We start from the raw sequence: 20,610 nt of genomic DNA, 5'->3' as shown, positions 1-20,610 counted from the left end.
TAGGTTTATTCAGGTTGTCTATGTCTCCTTGATATAGTTGGGTAAATTGTAGTTTTAAAGGGAACCAATCATTTGTGCAAATTATCAAATTAATTGGCACAAGGTTGTTCATATTGTCTCATAACTTTTTAAACTATGCTGATCCACGACTGCCAATATGGTGGTTTAAGCACAAGCTTGTCTGGACAAGGAGTGAGTGGGAGCAGCCTGTACCCGGCTTTCCAAGTAACAAGCCCTAGGTATTAGGGCTGTGGCCACCCACAGGGGAAACATTTTCCTAGTTCACACAAAGGTACTGTAAGGGCTAGTGGTAGCCTAGCTATAACTTATCTGTAGCCCTCTTTTCTAAGATTATTTATTTGCTCTCTCTCTTTTTTCTCTTGATCAATGAATTCTGCCAGAGTTTTGCTTATTTTATTAGTTTATTTCAAAGAATAAAATAAATATTTATTTTTATTTTATTTGTCTTTTTACCATCTCTGCATATCTCTGTCGTGGCCTCTCCCGTTGTGGAGCACAGCCTCCGGACGCGCAGGCTCAGTGGCCATGGCTCACGGGCCTAGCTGCTCTGTGGCTTGTGGGATCTTCCCGGACCGGGGCACGAACCCTTGACCCCTGCATCGGCAGGCGGACTCTCAACCACTGCGCCACCAGGGAAGCCCTCTGCTTTCATTTTTTATTACTGCCACTCTTCCTCTTTCTTCAAGATTACTGTGCTTGTTTTCTTCTTAAGTTTTTGAACTGGAAATTTAGATGAATAATTTTTAACTTTTCTTTTGTAATATAAGTATTTAGGACTACACATTTCTCTTTATGAATCACTTTATCTGCATCCAATGAAGGTTTTTTTTTGGGGGGGTTGTTTCTACACTTATTTTTTTATTGAAGTATAGTTGATGTACAATATTATATAAGTACAATATAGTGATTCACAATCTGATGAGGTTTTTATTTAATTCTGAAAATGTTCACAAAGTTGCAAGAATTGTAGTGATGCCCAAATACCCAGCACCTAATTTCTACAGTTAAGATTTTACTATACTATATTTGCCTTATCACAGAACTTTCCATTTATCCATCCCTTCTTCTATCAATTTCAAGGATCTTATTTTTGATTCATTTCGAAGGAAGTTACAGACATTAGTACATTTGCTCTTAAACACTTCAGCACACATATCACTACCTGGAGTTCAATATTTTTTTAAAATTTAATTTATTTATTTTTGGCTGCATTTGGTCTTTGTTGCTGCGCACAGGTTTTCTCTAGTTGTGGCGAGCGGGGGTTGCTATTTGTTGTGGTGCGTGGGCTTCTCATTGTGGTGGCTTCTCTTGCTGTGGAGCACAGGCTCTAGGCACGTGGGCTTCAGTAGTTGTGGCTCAAGAGCTCTAGAGTGCAGGCTCAGTAGTTGTGGCTCATGGGATTAGTCGCTTGGTGGCACGTGGGATCTTCCCAGACCAGGGCTCGAACCCGTGTCACCTGCATTGGCAGGTGGATTCTTAACCACTGTGCCACCAGGGAAGCCCCTGGAGTTCAATATTTTTATTTATTGATCGATTGATTGAAATGTTAAGGTCAGTTTATTAAGTTTAATGATGAAAGCTGTCAGAAAATTGTTCTCCTGAAAATTATTTTTTCTTATGACTAAAGAAAAGAAAATCAACACACACTCTCAGCATAGACACAGATGCTGTGGCAGTCAAGCCTCTCTAAGATGAGGATAGTTCACTAGTTGGTCAAGTCGCTCTGTGGTCAGCAGGATGGTAGTCTGGATCATCCACCTCATCCTGTAGCTCCAAATGATTCATTTCCTGGACCAACGACTCATCTACCTCCACGCTGTATCCAGCATCCTCCAAGAACTGGATATTACATGTGTCAAGATTATGATCTGTTTCAAACAGCTGTTTCCCACTTAATTTAGCTTTTCCTGCTTGTTCTTTTTAATTCATTTCTTTTTAACTTCCAAGAGTTCTGCATCAAACTTGGCCTTCCAACTTAAGAAATTCTTAATGGTAACAGGAGTGTCTTCAAATAATTCCTTTTCTGCTTTGCTTCTTTTGTTTCTTTTCTCCTTCTCTTCCAGTTTTTAGTTGATCTACCATTTCACTTAAATTTTCTTGCACAGCTGTAACTAAAGTAAAGATCGTCACCATACCAAGGTTTTCTCTGTTTGTAATACTAATAATTTTTAAATGTCTGAGACATCATTATCTTCTAGGTTTTCCTGGGAGAGAATTTCCTAGAAGGGAGCTTCATCTGGGTGCTTTTCCCTATATGTAGACTTGAGGATAGTCTGGAAAGTTTCATCATTTTCTCCAGCCTCAGATGTCACAGTAATGGTGAAGCTGGTTGGGTTTTCTGATAATACTTAGCTAAAACACTACTGAAGGAGAAAGTGGTATCAGGAGAGTTCATTTCTATTTTGGAAGACCAGTTGTTAGGAGGGTTGGATCAATGTATAATCAAGCTCTGAAGGAGTCAGGATAGATGGACTCCAGAGCCTCCAGTTGCTCTGTTCCTCTTGCTAATCTGTCACTGTGGCCCTCACTGCTGCCCATGGATTGTGCAGACACCCAGGTTGCCAGGCAGGGACAGGTGCAAAGTCCCTAGCTGGGAGGCCTGGGGCCCAAAGCCAGGCCAGGCCTGCTGAGCAATGTATGGTTATTTTTTAAGGTAAAATTTATATACAATGAAATAAACAAATCTTAAATGTACCATTTGATGAATTTTGACAAATGTCATCCCATGAGTTTCAATATATAGTATACTCTCTGTCATTCAGTTCTTGTGCTTTCTAATTTTCACTATGATTTCTTCTTTGATCTACCAGTTTTTATTTTGTTAATGACTGATTTCTTTATACGGCCAATACAATAGTAGGCTTATACTGATGAAAAAACAGATGCAATCACTACATGGGTCTTTGCATCTGAGTTTAGTTATTTGAAGGATAGAGGAGGATGTCAGCACAAGCAGGAAGCATAGCATATAGATCAATTCTAACAATTTCCTGGACAGAAGGAAGAGTGGGTTTCCAGACCCCCAAATCCTAATAGATAGGGTTGCCAGATTTAGTAAATAAAAATACAGTATTTTATCTGATAATCCTACAAACAAGAAACAACAATTCTAGATAATAACTCTTAAATGAGTGAACATCATATCATTCTTTCTGGATGGCTAACTGCCCCTCTCCTGGCCCAGCGTAATGTGTGCAAGGCTGGAGTCATTGCACACTGGAGCTAGTCTGTATATGCGCCAGCAATTCCGTCATCTATGCCAGTTGCCCTCGTTAATATCAGACTTAAAAAATATACAACAGGATTAAGCAGTTGAGTCAAGTATAGTATGTACACAGGCATGAACACAGATTAATATTAAAAATATAGTGGACATAATCAACCTTCACCTACATCTTCAGCTCCCTTTCTCACTTTTCTTCTTTTTCTCTGCCCTCCAGTCACACTGGCCTTCTGTGTGGTCCTTGAAATCACTATGGTTTCTCCTGCCACAGGGCCTTTGCATAAGGCAGAGCTTCCCAAACCTTATGTCAGGAATGGGTTACAGGTGTGTCAAGAAATGATTCCTCTCAGCCCTGGAGCGAGGATGGGTGGAGACTGATTAGGTGGTTGGAGTGGACAGAGCCAAAGACAATGAAAAAGGTAAATGTAGGGAAACACTGGATGGGGGTTCCCTGTGCCTAGAAGGCTTTACTCTCCACTTCTACCTCCTACTTACCTTCAGATCTCAGTCAAACATCACTTCTCGGGGAAGCCCCCCTAACCCCTCTGACCATGTCAGATCTCCTTACTATATGTTCTCAGGCCATCCTGTGCCCTTTCTTCATTGTACTTATCACAGTTGTAATTTTGTATTTATTTATGTCTTCTAAGCTTGACCTTAAGTTTTATGAGAGCAGGGACTGTGTTTTCATATAGTTGTTGCATCTAGCGATAGTCTATTCTTTTTCATTGTTATAAGGTATTCCACTGTATGAATCTACTATAATGTATTCATCCTACAGCTGAAATTTTTACTTTTATAAATAATGCCATGAGAACATTTTTGTATATCTTTTTTATCGTGCTAAAACATACATAATATTTACCCTTTTAACCATTTTTAAGTGTACAATTCAGTGGCATTAAGTACATTCACGATGTTGTACAACTATCACCACTATCCATTTCCAGAACTTTTTCTGTACGTATCTTTTTGATGCACATATGGGCATATTTCTGATAAGCATACATTTAGGAAATGCTGGATCATAGTGCATATATTCAACTTTAAAAAATATTGCCAAACAGTTTTCCAGAGTGGTAGTAATAATTTACATGAGCCCTGTATGACAGTTCCCATGGCTCTATGCCCTTGCTTACACCTGGTACTAGCGATCATTTAAATTTTAATTATTCTAGTAAATGTGCAGCGTATATTTTTCCATTTCTCTGATAACTAAGACAGTTTAGCACCTTATCACATACTTAATGATCATTTAGACAATAAAAAGGGCTAAAGAAACAGAAAGAAGACAACCTATAACTTATGAAATTTGAAGCTCAAGTAGTAGTATTTGTGTGCTAGCAAGCAATTTACGTTTCTAAACATATGTCTGTCATTGATCAAATTCCACCCCACAGGGCAATATCTCTCTCACACTTCCACATTGCACATATGAATTTATGTCTTAAAAGACAAACAAAACCCTTTACTGGCACTTTAGTGGGGTTTAGGGACTTAATAGTGACAAATGTATGGATCGAATCCACCATGTTTAACATAATATCATATTTTCTAATTGGTTATTACTGGTGTATAGGGTATCACACTATTGCCATTCCACTCACCGAGCAGGGAGTGCCTAGGCTCAATTCTCATCTACAGACTGTCAACATTTTTGTCCCACCCTCTTGGCACACAGCTTTCCATAAGGCTATAACCCCAAGCAGAAGGTTGACAATAGTTTTGTTCGAATGTATGTAGGGGCAGGGGTGTCCTTGGCTTCAAGCTGAAAACCTGGCCCTTGTCCCCACCTCCTAGGAGGCACTTATATCTCCATCTACAGGAGCCAAATCTCTGACTGCTACCCTTGCTTCCAGACTTCTTTCAAAGCCCGGGGGGTCTGTGGCTTCAGCAAATTCACAGGGGTGTTCATGTTTTAAAGCTTAGATATCTTTACCCTTTTCAAGTTTTATCTGTCATTGCTGTATGTCTGCTACATGGGGTGTGTGTGTGTGTGTGTGTGTGTGTGTGTGTGTGTGTGTCTGTGAGTGAAAGCCTTAAGCCATTTTACCATTTTCATCAGTCTAGTAAGAGTTTCTTGAATTGATGACAGACAAGAGTTGTGACAGGATGTTTAATTAGATTCTCCCTGTTTTCTGTGAGGTTTCTGCAAAGGCCTAAAAAGCAGAAAGCAAACAATAGATGCCAGGTAACCTCTTCCCCCATCCACCTCAAAGGGAGATGGGAAGAGATTGTGAACCAGTCTGCCAGCATTACTAATTATCCACACTGAGTCAATACAAGAGAATGAGAATTGTGTTGGGGAGTTAACTGTGAGCTCTATATTTCCTCTCTCGCCATTCTAGGGAGGGACAAGTGAGATAGAGGCCTCCACTAGCACCTCTCAGAATGTTTGGCTTATATCTCCTGGGGTTTGGAAGTCCATAGGGACTAATGTTCTAACTCCCACCTGAGGTAGTCCAGATGCAAGGTGCTGGCTGACCGGCTTCCCTGGGATGGTGAGTAAGGTGGGTGGCATGCAGAGCGAGCTGCACCGCCCTTGCCAGCAAGGCAAAGACGCATGAGTTGTCCTGTGGGCCAAGTGTACCTAGAAGGAAACCAACTTGGAGTCATTTAAAAAGGGTCCTTCCCATGAGGGATACCCAGAGAGGAAAGGGACCTCAGGAGAATATGTTTTACATGGGATGAACCTCCAGAAGGCCAAGAAGTTGGGGGGAGAGGAGTCATAGGCAGTCAACCAGAGGAGCGGCATTGCCTAGGCCCCAGCAAGAGGGTCATAAAAAAGCCCACAGAGGTGACACACACAAGAGAGAAAGAGCCAACATTTGTGAGTCCTCCACGTCCATAGGGAACCAACTTCCAAAGATAATAGTATCCTGCACCAATTGGAAAAAACTGTGCCCCTTTCCCCTAATCCCTTCTTCTCCTCACTAAACCCTGGGGGAGAGGGGTTCATAAATAGCAGCTGGCCAGCAGGAGAGGAGGAGTAAACTCTGAGCAGTAAAGGCAGGGATGTGGAAAAGCTCGGCACACCTTCCTTTATCACAGCAAGCGTCACACCTGAAGCAGGCAAGAGATGGGCGAAGGGAGATCCTTTAGCTTGAATGAAGTTTAGAGTTGAGTTATGTTTAGGGCAGGTGTGAAGGGGAAGCAAGACAGTTTTCCAATTATATACCATGGAGTCCAGCTCCCTTGATAAAAATAGTTATTGAATATTAGAGAAGGATTGAGGAGGAAAAGTTGACACAGAGTATAACTAACCCTGATTTAGAATGTATGTACTCCAAGTATCTACACATACCTATTCACATTTTCTTCATATTTACTTAGATCCCACCAAAAGCATGGGTAACCAAAACTCATATACAGGTTAATAAAGACAGGGTATACACCTCTGGCAGAGTTTTAATTGGTACTCTGCTCTACACAGTCACTCAGGACCCAGGCTGACAGGCTGCACCATCTGGAACACGTAGCTTCCTCTGTTGCCACAGCAAGAGAAGAGCATCTTATAACTCGTCTTTCCTGATTGCCTGGAAGTGATACAAGGTGCTTCCATTCACAGCTTGTAGTGATTAGAAATAGTCATAAGACTCCCCTTTCTGAAATGGGGAAGGAAGCGTTGTCCTTGTGCCCAGCATGAGAGGAGCCCCAGATATCGGTGAGCCCTGGTAATGTCTCCTAGATCTCCTAATCCCACCAACCCAGAGATGACTAAAATCAACTTCCATGACATTTTACATGGCAGCTTCACTTACAGAGGCTGTCACCTTTCTCTGACAGACCTTTTATGCTGCTGAGCTGGTGTATCCGAATCTCTGATTGCAGGTCTCTGCTGCACAGGACACATTATGAAATACGTTTTTAGACTGTTTGGAAACCTTGTACATAACTCATATTTTCTGGTTAAGAGCTATCACTTTCTCAGATTGTTTACTTTCTTCTACTTTTACCATCAATCCTGGTAGTTTTCTTTTCCCAAAGAAATCACATTAAACATTTTTTTCTTTACTGTCAAATTACACAGTCAAAAGAAAACAATGGAATTGGATTGAGATGTGGACAATGGGCATTTAGCAGTGTTCATTCATTAGCTGATAACTCATTTCCTCACGATGACTTCCCAGTATACAGATAATCCCAATTCATGTTTCAAATAAAATTGGCTATCCATCTGTAAAAAATAATCTCAGATCTTAATTTAATGGATTATGTGAGGATTCACACAAAGAACTCCTTGTAAACTGAATATGGGTTAACAAAATATATGGAAGAATATATTAAGAAACTCGACACGATGGCCTTCTTAAGCGACAAAATCCAAAAGTCAGGAATTCGTAATTCAAATGCCTGGAGGGAGCAAGCAAGTAATGTTGAGTGAAGAAAGCTGAGTGTGAGACCAATCAAATTGTAAAAAATTTATTTTTACTGAGCTATGACATAAGCAAAAGCCATTATACAAACATGTGACACTGGATACTTTTTAAATTTAATATGAAAAATGTAAATTAGGAAATGGAAATCTTGGGGAATTCCCTGGAGGTCCAGTGGTTAGGACTCCGTGCTTTCACTGCCAGGCCGGGGTTCAATCCCTGGTCTGGGAACTAAGATTCTGCAAGCTCAGGAGAGGCCAAAAAAAAAAAAAAGAAAAACAAAATGGAAACTTTTTATAATTAATTTTTTCTTTGTCCTGCCTTTGCTTTGCAATCCCAAACCTGATTTTCATACCAATTTTGGGTTTTGTGTTTCTAGTTGATACATGAAAACTGTCAAGCCATTTATTTTGAAGTTTCACTTGGTCAGGGTCAGCATTTTTTTTTTTCAGGTTTTGACCATTGCTTTTCTTCTTTTACGTGTTATCTTTTTTTTTTTTTTTTGACTTTTGTACTTAGCATGCAGGACCCTGAGACTGGGGACTACCACTACAGCCAGGCGTCCAGGAAAATTCTAGTCACAGACTGGGGGCTCCAAATCGCTCGCAAAAACTATCCAGGCCTCCTATCTGTCACGATGTGGACCCCTAGCGGTGAGTGACCTTCCCCGTAAGTACTCTGGGTTAGACAGCGACAATTCTACTCGGATGCCTGCTTCGAGTTTGATTCTCGCTCCCGAATCCGCCCCCATTCCGCACTTCCCCATCCTCAATTTCAGCCTCTAAGAAAACAGGCAAACTGGAAAGTAAACTGTTGGCCGTCGTGCGGCTTCTATGGGATCCGGGACTTCTTTGGTCGCTCTTGCCGAGGTGCGTAACTTCCAACATAACCTAACGCTTTGCGGGTTATTTATATTCCCATCATTTATAACCATTTATTGTCCCCACGTAAATTAATACCGTTGCGGGTAGGGAAAAGGCAAAGATGCTTCCGCTCCCTCGAAGCCCACAGCGTCCCAAGGCCTGGAGCATCCCCGGAAGACCCGGCTCCACTCCCGCTAATCCCTTCCCTTCCGCCAGGGCCAACCGGCGCGGAGCTCTCGGGGTCACGTGGTCGCCGGGGGAGGGGAAGTGGGCGGCTCGGCGGCCGCCATCTTGCCGGCTTGGAGGCGGAGCGTGAGGAGAGCAGGTCGCGCGCTTTCCCGCGCCTTCCCTCGCCCAGCCCCGCGCCGCCCTCCGTGCTCCTCCCCACTTCTGGCTCCTGTGGCCGCTCCCTGAGTGGAGGAGCGGGGAGCCCCGGAGGGCGGGGGGGGGTGTGTCGGGCGCGTGCTCGCGCCCTCCAACCGCCAGCCGCGGCCGCGGAGGCGCGCTTGGCCGGGCCCCAGGGGCGGCGCGGGGCGGCGGGGAGGGGGCTGCTCTGGGTGCGGGGGCGGTGCGCGGCGGCTGTGGCGGCCCGGGCTGCAGCTGCGGTGGCGCGCTGGGGGCCCGCGTCCAGGGCGCCCCCGGTCGGAACTGCCGCCGTGGCCGCGGCTGCCGGAGCCATGTACCGCAGCGGCGCCCGCTCCTCCGTCTCTTCGCACCGGCCTAAAGAGAGCGGCGGGGGCGGCCCGCGCACCGGCCGCAGCTCCGGCTCCTCTTCAGGCCCGTCTCGCCGCACATCGCCGCCGTCCTCCGGCTCCTCCTCGTCGCGGACACCGGCTCGCCGACCCCGCTCGCCCTCAGGGCACCGCGGCCGCCGGGCCTCGCCGTCCCCTCCGCGGGGTCGCCGCGGCTCCCCGTCTCCGCCCCGCGGCCGCCGGGCCTCGCCGTCCCCGCCGCGGGGTCGTCGCCTCTCCCCGTCCCCGCCGCGGGCCCGTCGCGGCTCCCCGTCTCCGCCGCCGCCGCGGGGCCGACGACTCTTCCCGCCAGGCTCGGCCGGTTTCCGAGGGAGCAGCCGGGGGGAGTCTCGCGCCGATTTCGCCCGGGACGGCCGCGGAGACCATCCAGGCGACAGCGGCAGCCGGGTAATCCCACCCCCTCGACCCGGACTCCCTTTCTACTGCAGTCCTCTCGCCCGGGGTTCCCGCTTCCAGAAACGCCCTCAGCCCGGGCGACCCGAGGCCTCCAGGCCGGGGTCCCCACATCGAAGGCCATCCATCCCCCCCGGCCTCCTCAGCGACGCCCAAACCAGGAGGTTCCCGGTCAGCCCATGGAGCTTCATTTGCACAATAACGGACTCGGGACGCGCCCGGGCGCCGGGTCAGGAGGCAGTGCTGCATTTCCTGGCAATAGGTTGATTCTCTCACTCTGGGTGAGGTGTGGAAAAGTTTGCCGGGGCAAGGGGAATCTCCTCCAAGCCGTGTGCCTGATACTTTTTCAATAGTTGGTGTCCTCAGAGTTCCGTGGTTTTGTATCCCCTAGACCTGAGCTGCGCCCTGGATCTTGGAATGGCTGAAATGTCTTTGTGGCGAGTTAGGGTGGCTTACACAGTTCCAGGGTAGACACCGAGAGTGTAAACTGTTAGCTCTCTAAGTTAGAGCTGTGCCTCCGAAATCGAAGTGTGGGTACCCACAGTTATTGTAATAGCTGTTGCTGTAATAGCTACCTAGTTATGTGGCAGGAATGATGCTTAGCCCTTCACTTTACACGTTCTCTTTGAACATTAACGACCGTTTGAGGTGAGGGTTCCTCATCTAACAACTGAGGAACTCAGAGAGGTTTAAGTAACTTGATCAAGGCCACGCAGCTAAGAAGTGGTGGAGTGTGATTCAGTTCATCTCTGCCTGGTTCCCAACACCCTGATTTTAACTGTTATGTTTCCCTGCTAAAGGGACAGAGCATGAGGTTAAGAAGTTTAGTTTAGACGTAATATTGACTTCTCACCATAACCACCTTGCTAGTAGAGCCTCCTGGCAGAATCTGGTGTTTTGGAATTTGTTTTTATTATCAGTTCACCAATCTTTAAAAAACAAACCAAAAAAAACCCACCCCGTGACAAAGTTTCTGTCTTACTGAGTGGCTTTCTAACAGTATCTGGGTACTCTGGTCATAGATGAGTTGACTTGTCACTGTGTTAAGATTTTCATAGCTGAGCATGTATAGTCTGAATGTTAGTCACTACAGAGAAAATAAGGAAGACAGAAAACTACTAGTTTGTATAACCTCCCCTTTCTTCTCCAACGCAAAACCTATTTGCTCCAGTCTTTTCCGTCTCAGTAAATGACATCACCCATTGCTCAGCCAGAAACAGTGAACATCTCCCTTCTCCCAATCCGTAAGAATAACTTCATCTATCTAACCTGTCAGCTGTACCTCCAAAATACATCCTCCAAACTGTCCTGCTGCCATCACTCTAGTCTAAACCCTATGACCTCTTGCCCAGGTTATTACATTAGTCTCCTTTACACTCTTGTTACCATCCAGTTTTTTCTGTACCCAGCAATCAAAATGATTTTTAAAGACCTTCATTTTATACATTTGAGAAGTATTTATTGAACATTTACCATGCTGTTCTGGGCACTGGGGATACAATACTGAACAAACCTGTCAAAAACCCCTGCCCTCATAGAACTTATATTGTAACAGCAGGAGTCGGATAATAAATAAGAGAAGTAAAAAGTTTTGGCATGTTAAATATGATTAAGTGCTAAGAGAAAAAGAAAACAGAAGGGAGTTATAATTTTTGATAGGGTAGCCAGAGAAGGCCTTCTGGGAAGGTGACTTTTTAATAAAGACCTGAAGAAGATGAGGGTTATGGACAATATGAGCATCTGGAGGAAGTAATGTAGTTAGATCATATCACTCCCCTGCTTGAAACCCTTCTGTGGCTTGTTATACTAGGAATAAAAACCAAGTTCCCTAACTGTGACTTCTGACTCTCTTCTCCTATCACTTTGCTGCAGTCACACTGGCCACCTTTCGGTTGCCCAAAACATGCTAAGCTCATTACAGAGCATGTTCTTTTTGCCTGAAACATCTTCCATCTGTTCTTTGCAAGGCTGACATCTCATCATTCAGGCTTCAAATTAAGTAGTATCACCTCAGAAAGCCTCCTCTAACCAGCTTATCTGAAATAGCTCCTTTTCCCCAATCTCTTTCATGTTATTGTGTTTTAATGACTTTATACTGCTATCAGAAGTGCTTTATTTTTTTTTTAAACCTGTTTTTGGCTTGCCTCCTTTACTGGAAATGTATAGGTTCTGGCAGCAGGCTTAATTCACTCCTCTAGCCCCATGCCTGGTACCAGGAAATTAAAGAATAAGAGGTCACTGATTAGGAGGGTTGGAAGCATGGACTTTCATCTAAGAAAAATGATAATTTTTTTAAAGTCCTTTATTTTTGGAGTAGAATCTTACCGTAGCCATTTCACACCTTGTAGGACCACAACTTTGTGACTAGGGAGGAGAACATTTTTGAATGTAGAGATATCTTGACCTTATTGACTACTTATTGTGTTATTTTTTACTTTTGTAGAGACGCTCTCCTGGTCTGCGTTCTGACTCTTCTTTGGAACAGAGCTTAAGGATCACTGTTGGCAATGACCACTTCTGTGTTGGCATACCAGAACGGCGGCGGCTTAGTGATCGACTGGGGTCACCAGCGGATAATCTGGAGGATGTGGACAGGTAGGCTTCATCGGAGACAGGGCACACCATAGTAGTGCTTGAAGTTAGAAATGTTGCTGTTTTCTGAATGATGTATTTGAAAGGGTGGCGACAGCACTGAAGTTATACCCTGCATCCAGTACAAAGTGTAACATTGGAAAAGGGTTTTTCAATGGGGTAGACTCTGAAAGAATTATGTAGGACTTCCCTGGTGGTGCAGAGGTTAAGAATCCGCCTACCAATGCAGGGGACACGGGTTCGAGCCCTGGCCCGGGAAGATTCCACATGCTGCGGAGCAACTAAGCCCGTGTGCCACAACTACTGAGCCTGTGCTCTAGAGCTCGCAAGCCACAACTACTGAGCCCATGTGCTGCAACTGCTGAAGTCTGTGCGCCTAGAGCCCTGCTCCGCAACAAGAGAAGCCACTGCAATGAGAAGCCTGCACACCGCAACAAAGAGTAGCCCCCGCTCGACGCAACCGGAGAAAACCCGCATGTAGCAACAAAGACCCAACACAGCCAAAAATAAATAAATTAATGAATGAAAAAGAAAAGGTTTAGCTAAATTCATGATATATCTATATCTATCTATCTATATATGAAACATATACACATTAATAGAAAGTGAGAGATCTTTTAAAATGTGTGTTTTCTTTTTTATATTTTCTCGGCTGCGTCGTGTGGTATGTGGGATCTTAGTTTCCCCGACCAAGGATCGAACCCGTGCCCCTTGCATTGGAAACGCAGAGTCTTAACCACTGGACCTCCAGGGAAGTCCCTAAAATGTTTAATTTTAGTTACTACTTTACAACCACTGAGGGCTGAGGAAGGGCATTTAATACTCCATAGTATTAAATATAGATCTCAGGTACTAGGAACTTAGGTATATCTGGGAAGTAAATAATCACATTAGGTGTTTTTCACCTCATAAAAGAGTAAGGATGGGAGTACAGGGAAGGCACTCTTTCTGAGAGCTGAGAACCATGTCTATTAATGGTCTCTGCCCAGTACACTAGGAGTTTTCACAAATGTTTAGCAGTACCAATAAATCAATATAATGTTCTTTCAAACTGAGATTGTCCATGCAGTAGTGCACAGAGTATAGGCAGGCAGGTTGGGGACAGCTGGGCAGGAAATCTGAGGACCACTGCTGCCCTTTGGTAATATTTACTTCAAAGCTTCAGTGGCTATTCAATGTAGTGAAGCAAAGCGGGACAGTCACATAACAGTGAAACTTCTGAGTTTCAAGGTGTGTAACTATTAATTGAGGCAACAGCTCTTGCATTTCTGGCTGCTTCTATTTTGGGAGATGATTGAGTAGGTGGTGCATGGTGTGATTCTCTTCCTTCCTTGCTGAGGTTTTGAGGTAACTTTAGCATTTCCTCTTGTTAGTTCTGGGTATCACCTCACTTTCCCATAAACTTTGTTATGCATGTGTGCTTCAGATAGCCAATTGTCTGTTTAAGTTATAAAAATTAAAAATTTCCTCTTAGGATGTTTGAGGTTGTAATCTTCTTTCACGAATACTGTTTCAGAGAGACAAATTTATTTTAGAGAAAGTGAGATTAAGACTCTAAAAGGAGGTCCCAGGCCATTCTTTAGACTTTTTGCCCCCAGCACTCTTGCTCAATATAGTTTGTGTGGATAATAACTGTCGGCTAAAACCAGGCCATAGGAATGTTGGCACTCTCAAGATGTCTTCTCGACTGTGAGTCCACTGTTCAGTTGATGAAATGAGCCATTTCCATCCTTTGTATGTAGGTGTGTGTTTATTTTTTTCCTGAGACCCTCTATTCTTTCTCTTCCCATATTGAATTTGTTAAATTTTAATACCTGGTTTGGGTTATAGCCAAATCAAGGGTTGTCAGTCTCCTCACCATGGCAGCTCTGTGTGTACGATTGTAACTTACTCTGAAAAGGGAACGTGAACATGTTGTATGAAGACTCTTAGCTTCTAAAAACTTGTGGATGTGAGGTTGATTTCCCTTGTTTATCAAAGTACTACGCACATTATACGTTCCATTCATGGAATTCTCATCTCCTAACTCCTCCTTGCCCTGACGTAGGTTGAGGGAGTAGAATTTTTTCCCTCTGATTTGCCTTAGGGAACAGACAGAAGCAAACAACTTTCTTCAGGCATTTTGGGGATTCAGCAGAGGAAAATAATGGGAAGTTTGGGTTCTGGAGGACCTTTTTTTTTCCTTATATACATTTTAAGCAGCTTTATTTAGCCATAATTCACGTACCATACAATTCACTCATTTAGAGTGTACAGTTCAGTGACTTTTAGTATATTCATAGAGTTGTACATCTACCACTGTGATCAGTTTTATTTTTATTACCTTATCCTTAGCTATTAGTCTCACCGCCCGCCCCAAGCCTATTACCAATCCACTTTCTATCTCTATAGATTTACCTATGCTGGCCATTTCATAGAAATAGAATCATACAACGTGTGGTCCTTTGGTGACTGGCTTCTTTCGCTTAACATATGTTTTCAAGATTCACGTTTTTTCATATAACAGTGCGTCATTCCTTTTTTTTCTTTCATATAACAGTGCGTCATTCCTTTTTTATTGCTGATAATAATTTCATTTTATGTGTTTTGTTTATTCATCAGTGATGGATGGATAACATTTTAGTTGTTTCTGCTTTTTAGCTATTATGAATAATGCTTCTATGAACATTGGTGTACAAACTTATGTGGATGTATATTATATGTTTTTTTAATTTCTTTAATGGAATTTGTAAACACAGAAAAAGTAGAATAGTACACTGAGCCTCCATGTACCCATCCCTACATTGAACAATCAATTTTTTAAGTAGATTTTATTTTAGAAAAGAGTTGGACTTAACCAAAGCTTTCAGAGAGAGTTTGTCAGTGGACTATTCTGAGCTGCAGGGGATCGGGGCCCTTTTTAGGACTTACTTTTATTGCAGCCAATTCTCTTTCTTATCCTTTGGGAGAACTGGGGAAGGAGGACGTGAGCTTCTAATCAACCTGATTTCTGCCTGTATTTACATGATAGCTCATTCTTTTAACTGTTTCTATTCCTTCTTTCATTGTTTTTTGCCTCCTGTTGCTGGAGATTGCAAGTTTAAAGTGAGTCTTTCTGAGAGCCATTTCATTATTTCTAGCTTCTTGATATTTAATGTTGGATTAGATCTTGGGCTAGTATGTTGCTTGGTGGAGACATGTAAGAGTCCTGGTGAGGAGCAGAATGTGGGAGCATGGATGCACTTTCCACTACCCGTGGAGCCTGTGATTTTCCTCTACACTAATGTGATCAGAGACTATGTATGGTAGATGGTGTTTTGGCAGTGCAGTGACTCAACTCATGGATGTTCCTCCCTGGAAATAGATGTCTTCGTGGCTGACAAACCTACAGAGTAAAATGTTTTACTCTAGTTACGTTCGATTTCGGAGATCATCCTTGGTCATTCTCATTCTTTCCTATTATTTCATAGTACACTGGGACCTCAGAATTCCCCAAATTCTTAGGGAGGAGGTGAATAACAGGAACCTCAATTCCCATATGTGGCATGCTTATAGAGGAGGTGATAAAGTTTATCCTTTATAGTCTTTCATAAAGTTATTTATAGCTGTTACCCAGGTCTAAAACTGAACAAAGACTGGGCTGGCGAATGAGAAAAAGCAACTCTTTGATGTTCTACTTAGTCCCAGAAATAGGAAAACAACTATAAAAAAAAAGAAAAGTCATTTCTCAAAACTCACAAAAAAACAGAAGTAGCTACTAGCATGTAGAAGACAGCAATAATTACCATCCTCTGAACAGTAATTCACTCTGAAGTGTGAGTGACATGTAAGTTTTTCAAAGTGGTATGCTTAAAGTGCTAGGGGATCTTTATTTCTATCTGTGATTTAAGTCAGAAGCTTGTAGGGGGCAATAGAAACTCTGACCATAGTGCCCAAAAAGATTAGGATATTGTGTGTGATATAGAGATCTGCGCTAAAAGGACAGATGTCCAATCCTGTATTTTTACCTTCATGCCATGAAAGTCTAAGACCTTTTTATTTCTATAAAATAAAAATATATAGTGAGATAAACCATCACATACTCTTTCTGGGCCAAAGATTAGCAGAGTGCTTGTGGATATCCAGGCAAGGCAGGAAAGAGGGTAACAAACAGGCTGTGAGGGAGTTTTATGGTTTTTAATATATGAGCCAGCAAAACAAAGCATTGGAGAACCTTCTAAAACATATGAGAAAATCATGCCAATTGGATAGATCAATGGTTAAGAAAAATTTTTTCCCCACAGTGAAACTCTTTTTTCCCAAAGGAAATATTATATAGAACTTTATTATATAAACAGATAAAGTTGGGACCAGTATGATTTCAGTGAGGTGGAAGGCCCAGAGCCATGCAGGCTCTTAACCTCCTTCCTTTAGGCAGCTCCTGAGCACTCTTCAGAATCTCTGTGGAACACAGCTTGAAAATCATTGATCTGAACTGGTGTTTCTCAAATTTTAAAGTGCATACAGATCACCGGGAGGGCTTGTTAAAATGCAGATTCTGATTCAGTAGGCCTGAGTGGAACCTGAGAACCTGCATTTCTAAAAACTTCCTGGGTAATACTGATGTTGCTGATTCAGACCACAGTTTCAGTAGCAAAGAGCTAGAATTTAGCTAGTGTGAAGTTGGGTAACCCATGTCTCTTTGTAGTCTGGTAGTGGTGTTTTTGCGTCTCCCAGACCCTAGCATGATACTATGCATCCCCAAAGTCTAATCAGAGAGATTAGCCTAAGAATTCTGTCTAGATACATTAGTAGTATCTTCGGTTAGAGGCTCCAGCTGCTTGTGCCCTGGGGAAAGGGAGAAGAAGTATTCCATGTATATACATAGATTTGTTCTTGGACTTCATGATTATTGTCTTTTGTTCTAAGCATTCTACAGCCCCCTTGCCAGATGTCAGTCTCTTAGCCTTGTCTGGTCTTGCTCTTTCCAAGTCCATTATATTCAGTGATGCTTGTCTCTTTTCTCAGGGATGACCTGACTGATGATTCTGTCTTCACTCGAAGCTCCCAGTGCTCTCGAGGTCTTGAACGATATATTTCCCGGGAGGAGGCACCTCTCAGTCCCTTCTTGGGACAACTTGACGAGGACTACCGAGCAAGAGAAACTTTCCTGCATCGGTCTGATTATAGTCCCCATGTCAGTTGTCATGATGAGCTGTTGCGGGGAACAGAACGGAATAGAGACAAACTCAAAGGCTCCTACTCTATACGACCTGAGGAAAGGAGCCGGGAGGCCAAACGGCCCCGTTATGATGACACAGAGAAGATACACAGCATGGGAGGTGATCACACAAGTTTTACATCGGGGGCCCGCAACTATCGACAGCGTAGACGGAGCCCGAGTCCTAGGTTTTTAGACCCTGAGTTTCGAGAGCTGGACCTTGCCAGGCGAAAACGAGAGGAAGAGGAGGAACGAAGTAGGAGCTTGAGTCAGGAACTGGTGGGAGTTGATGGTGGTGGCACTAGCTGTCCCATCCCTGGATTGTCAGGTGTCCTAACAGCATCGGAGCCAGGATATTCTTTACATCGGCCAGAGGAAGTATCTGTGATGCCCAAGAAGTCAATTCTGAAAAAGCGGATTGAGGTGGACATGGAGCCTTCCATGCAGGTCTATGCTGCATTTCTTCTAGGGTCTCTTGCTAGTCCCTGTAATATTTTAAAGCCTAGTTACTTTCCTGGGGGCTGTGTCCCTAAGGTATCTTTGGAATATGTGTTGGACCAACATTGTTAGGCCTATGAGCCGTACCTTCCAGGACTCTCCAAAGGAAACTGTAGGCTTCATAATGCAACAGTAGAGGGCTTCTACTGTCATGTATTAGGCTTTCTAAACAGACATTTTGGAGAGTATCTATTAAAGGTTTTTTTTTTCCGCCTCTAAATTGGATAGTCCTTTAGGATCTTTGAATATGGGTTTCTTGGAAATGAAGCTTGAAGAGCAAAGGGAGGAGCTGATCTGAATTTTCCTCATCTCTCTTTAAAGAGAAGAAAAAATGTATGAGTGGTAGGACAGTAGACCAGAAATCAGATGATTCTGATTCTGGACCCGTCTCTACCACCAACTTGCTGTGTGATTTTTAAATAAGTCACCTAACCATTCTGGACCTTGATATTTTTTTCTCACTTATGAAAAGATGGTCAGGCATGAGCACTTGTTTTTACCTGTCCTTTTAGGAGCTAAATGTTTCTGAGGAAGTGCCTGAGGGCACTTAGGGAAGTAAGGGAAGGCGATCAGTTAGGGTTAACAGAGTTTCCTGACCCTACTTCAACCAAAGTAGCTCTGCTTTTATGTTTTTTTCTTTCAGGGATCCATAAAAAAGAAAGCAAGTAAGCTAGGGCATCTCTAAAGTCCTTTTGAATTCAAATTCCTTGATAAAGACTACAACAAATGGGCAAAAATGAAGACTCAATCTGCCTTCTTTTCTGTTTCCCCCTGCTATGGCAGAACCATCTGGAGAAACGGGAACCCAAATCTTGAACCTGGCTAAGGACCTCCCTTTCATCCACATTTATCTTTTCCCTATTAATTCAAGAAGAGCAAAGTATTTATGTATTTATCTCAATTACTAGTTTTCTGAGATTCTGCATAGAGGCTTAATTCAGTTATGTTTGTCTTTGCAGCTTGAGAGTTTTTCCAGCAGTACCAGCTCCAGCCAGGATCACTCCCTTTACTCTGGACACTCATCTCTTCCACTAAGTGGTGCTATTGCTGCTTTTGCCTCAGAGGTTGAAAACAACAAGGGAACTGTGGTAGAGACTACCCTGAAGGAATCTCAGGGCAACCTCTACCAATGGGGCCCCCTCTCTGGGATACCCAAAGACAGCAGTCCCCTCAGAGAGCAGTTTGGAAGTTTTCTGTGCCACAAGGAAAAATTGGATATGAAGGCTGAGGGACCAGAGCGACACACAGACTTCTTGCTTCCTCATGAGAGAGCTAGCCAGGATGGCAGTGGTTTCTCCTGCATTCTGAGCATGTTAGCAGATTCTACCAGTACACAGGAAAAGAGGCGACGTAGCTTCCCTGACATTGAGGATGAGGAGAAATTTCTCTATGGGGATGAAGAAGAGGATTTAAAGGCAGAATCTCCACCAAAGCCCCTTGGGGGCTCTGAAAGTGAAGTTATGAGGCAGAAGGGAAGCTCCCTACCCTCTTCAGCTCCAGCTGTAAAGCTAGAATCAATAGAAGAGACCAGTCCAGAATATGCAAAGATTCATGACTTGCTCAAGACCATAGGGCTGGATATTGGAGTAGCAGAGATTAGTAAACTGGCTGCACGCACCCAGGAACGACTTCATGGCAAGAAGCCATCACGTTCCTCTGCTGACCGCCGTTCCTCTGTTGACCGGCACTTTTCAGCAGACCGCTGTTCCTCAGTTGACCGCCGTTTCTCAGCTGATCGGCGCTCTACAGATCCTCACAGACTGGAGAGTGGAGAGGCACACCATAGCAATACCCACTCCCCAGAGGTATCCCATCCACACCCAGTCTCCCCTGTGGATCCTTACCTGCTCACAAAAAACAGCCCCCCGTTCCTAAAGTCTGACCATCCAATGGGTCATATTGCAGGACCCGAGGTGGTTGGCAGTGGGTTTCAGTCATCTGTTGCAGTCAGGTGCATGTTGCCATCAGCCCCATCTGCCCCAATTAGACTTCCACACCCTGCTTCTTTATCTCAGTTTCATATGCCAAGGGCCTCTCAGTTTGCTGCAGCTCGGATACCTCCAAACTACCAGGGACCTGCCATTCCCCCTGCTTCCTTTGATGCCTATAGGCACTACATGGCATATGCAGCCTCAAGGTGGCCCATGTACCCTGCCTCCCAACCTTCAAACCACCCTCTACCTGAACCACACAGGATAATGCCAGTTACCAAACAAGCTACCCGTAGCCGTCCCAATCTCCGTGTGATCCCCACTGTGACTCCTGATGAGCCCAAGCAGGAGGAGTCAGTGCTGGGCTCAATTCCTCCTGCCCAAGTGCCTGTCCATGTGTCCATCCCATCACTCATAAGATATAATCCAGAGAAGATCTCGGATGAGAAGAACCGTGCTTCCCAGAAACAGAAGGTGAATATTAGCTTTGGGCATCCTGTGCCTGAATCTTCTATTTTAACATAAATTTTTATCTTTTAGAGGGAGCTGAAAATTTGCAAGGCCCAAGGCAGTCTTTAGAGACTGCTGTCTTACCATAATTTTTTCTTTTATGTTTTCTCATTTGGACTAAAGTCTGGCCGTAGGTCCCACTGTGATTGCTAGACTTCTTTTTTAAGTTTATTTCTCTATCTGAATTATCAGCCTTAGGACCCTATGGGTAGGAGCTGGGAACCTTGAAGTCTTTAATATGACCTCATCAGGGAGAGAGGAACCAAAATTGG

General features: G+C 43.9%; 1 protein-coding gene and 1 pseudogene across 7 annotated transcripts in view; one reads left to right on the top strand and one right to left on the bottom strand.

The window, feature by feature from the left end:
• Window positions 1–1,734: 1,734 nt before the first annotated feature.
• LOC101278795 (RWD domain-containing protein 1-like) lies at window positions 1,735–9,162 on the bottom strand (annotated as a pseudogene).
• Window positions 8,573–20,610, top strand: part of ZNF318 (zinc finger protein 318) — a 37,171-nt gene continuing 25,133 nt past the window's right edge. For 2 of the 7 annotated variants that reach the window (XR_004482207.2, XM_033423964.2), the window contains exons 1-4: window positions 8,586–9,622; window positions 12,072–12,223; window positions 17,207–17,846; window positions 18,857–20,302. Coding sequence is in view for 5 of the 7 variants with exons in the window: in XM_033423964.2 (XP_033279855.1) it covers window positions 9,161–9,622; window positions 12,072–12,223; window positions 17,207–17,846; window positions 18,857–20,302 (2,700 nt within the window). In the remaining 2 variants the exon portion in view is untranslated. Of the gene's footprint in view, window positions 9,623–12,071; window positions 12,224–17,206; window positions 17,847–18,856; window positions 20,303–20,610 lie in introns of those variants that run through there. The other 5 variants (XR_004482205.2, XM_049715590.1, XM_033423967.2 and 2 more) reach the window with 4 other exon arrangements.

This window comes from Orcinus orca, chromosome 10 (genome assembly GCF_937001465.1).
Source record: "Orcinus orca chromosome 10, mOrcOrc1.1, whole genome shotgun sequence".
Classification (NCBI taxonomy): Eukaryota; Metazoa; Chordata; class Mammalia; order Artiodactyla; family Delphinidae; genus Orcinus; species Orcinus orca.
Note: the sequence above shows the minus strand (reverse complement) of the source record. Positions and strands in the feature narration are given on the sequence as shown.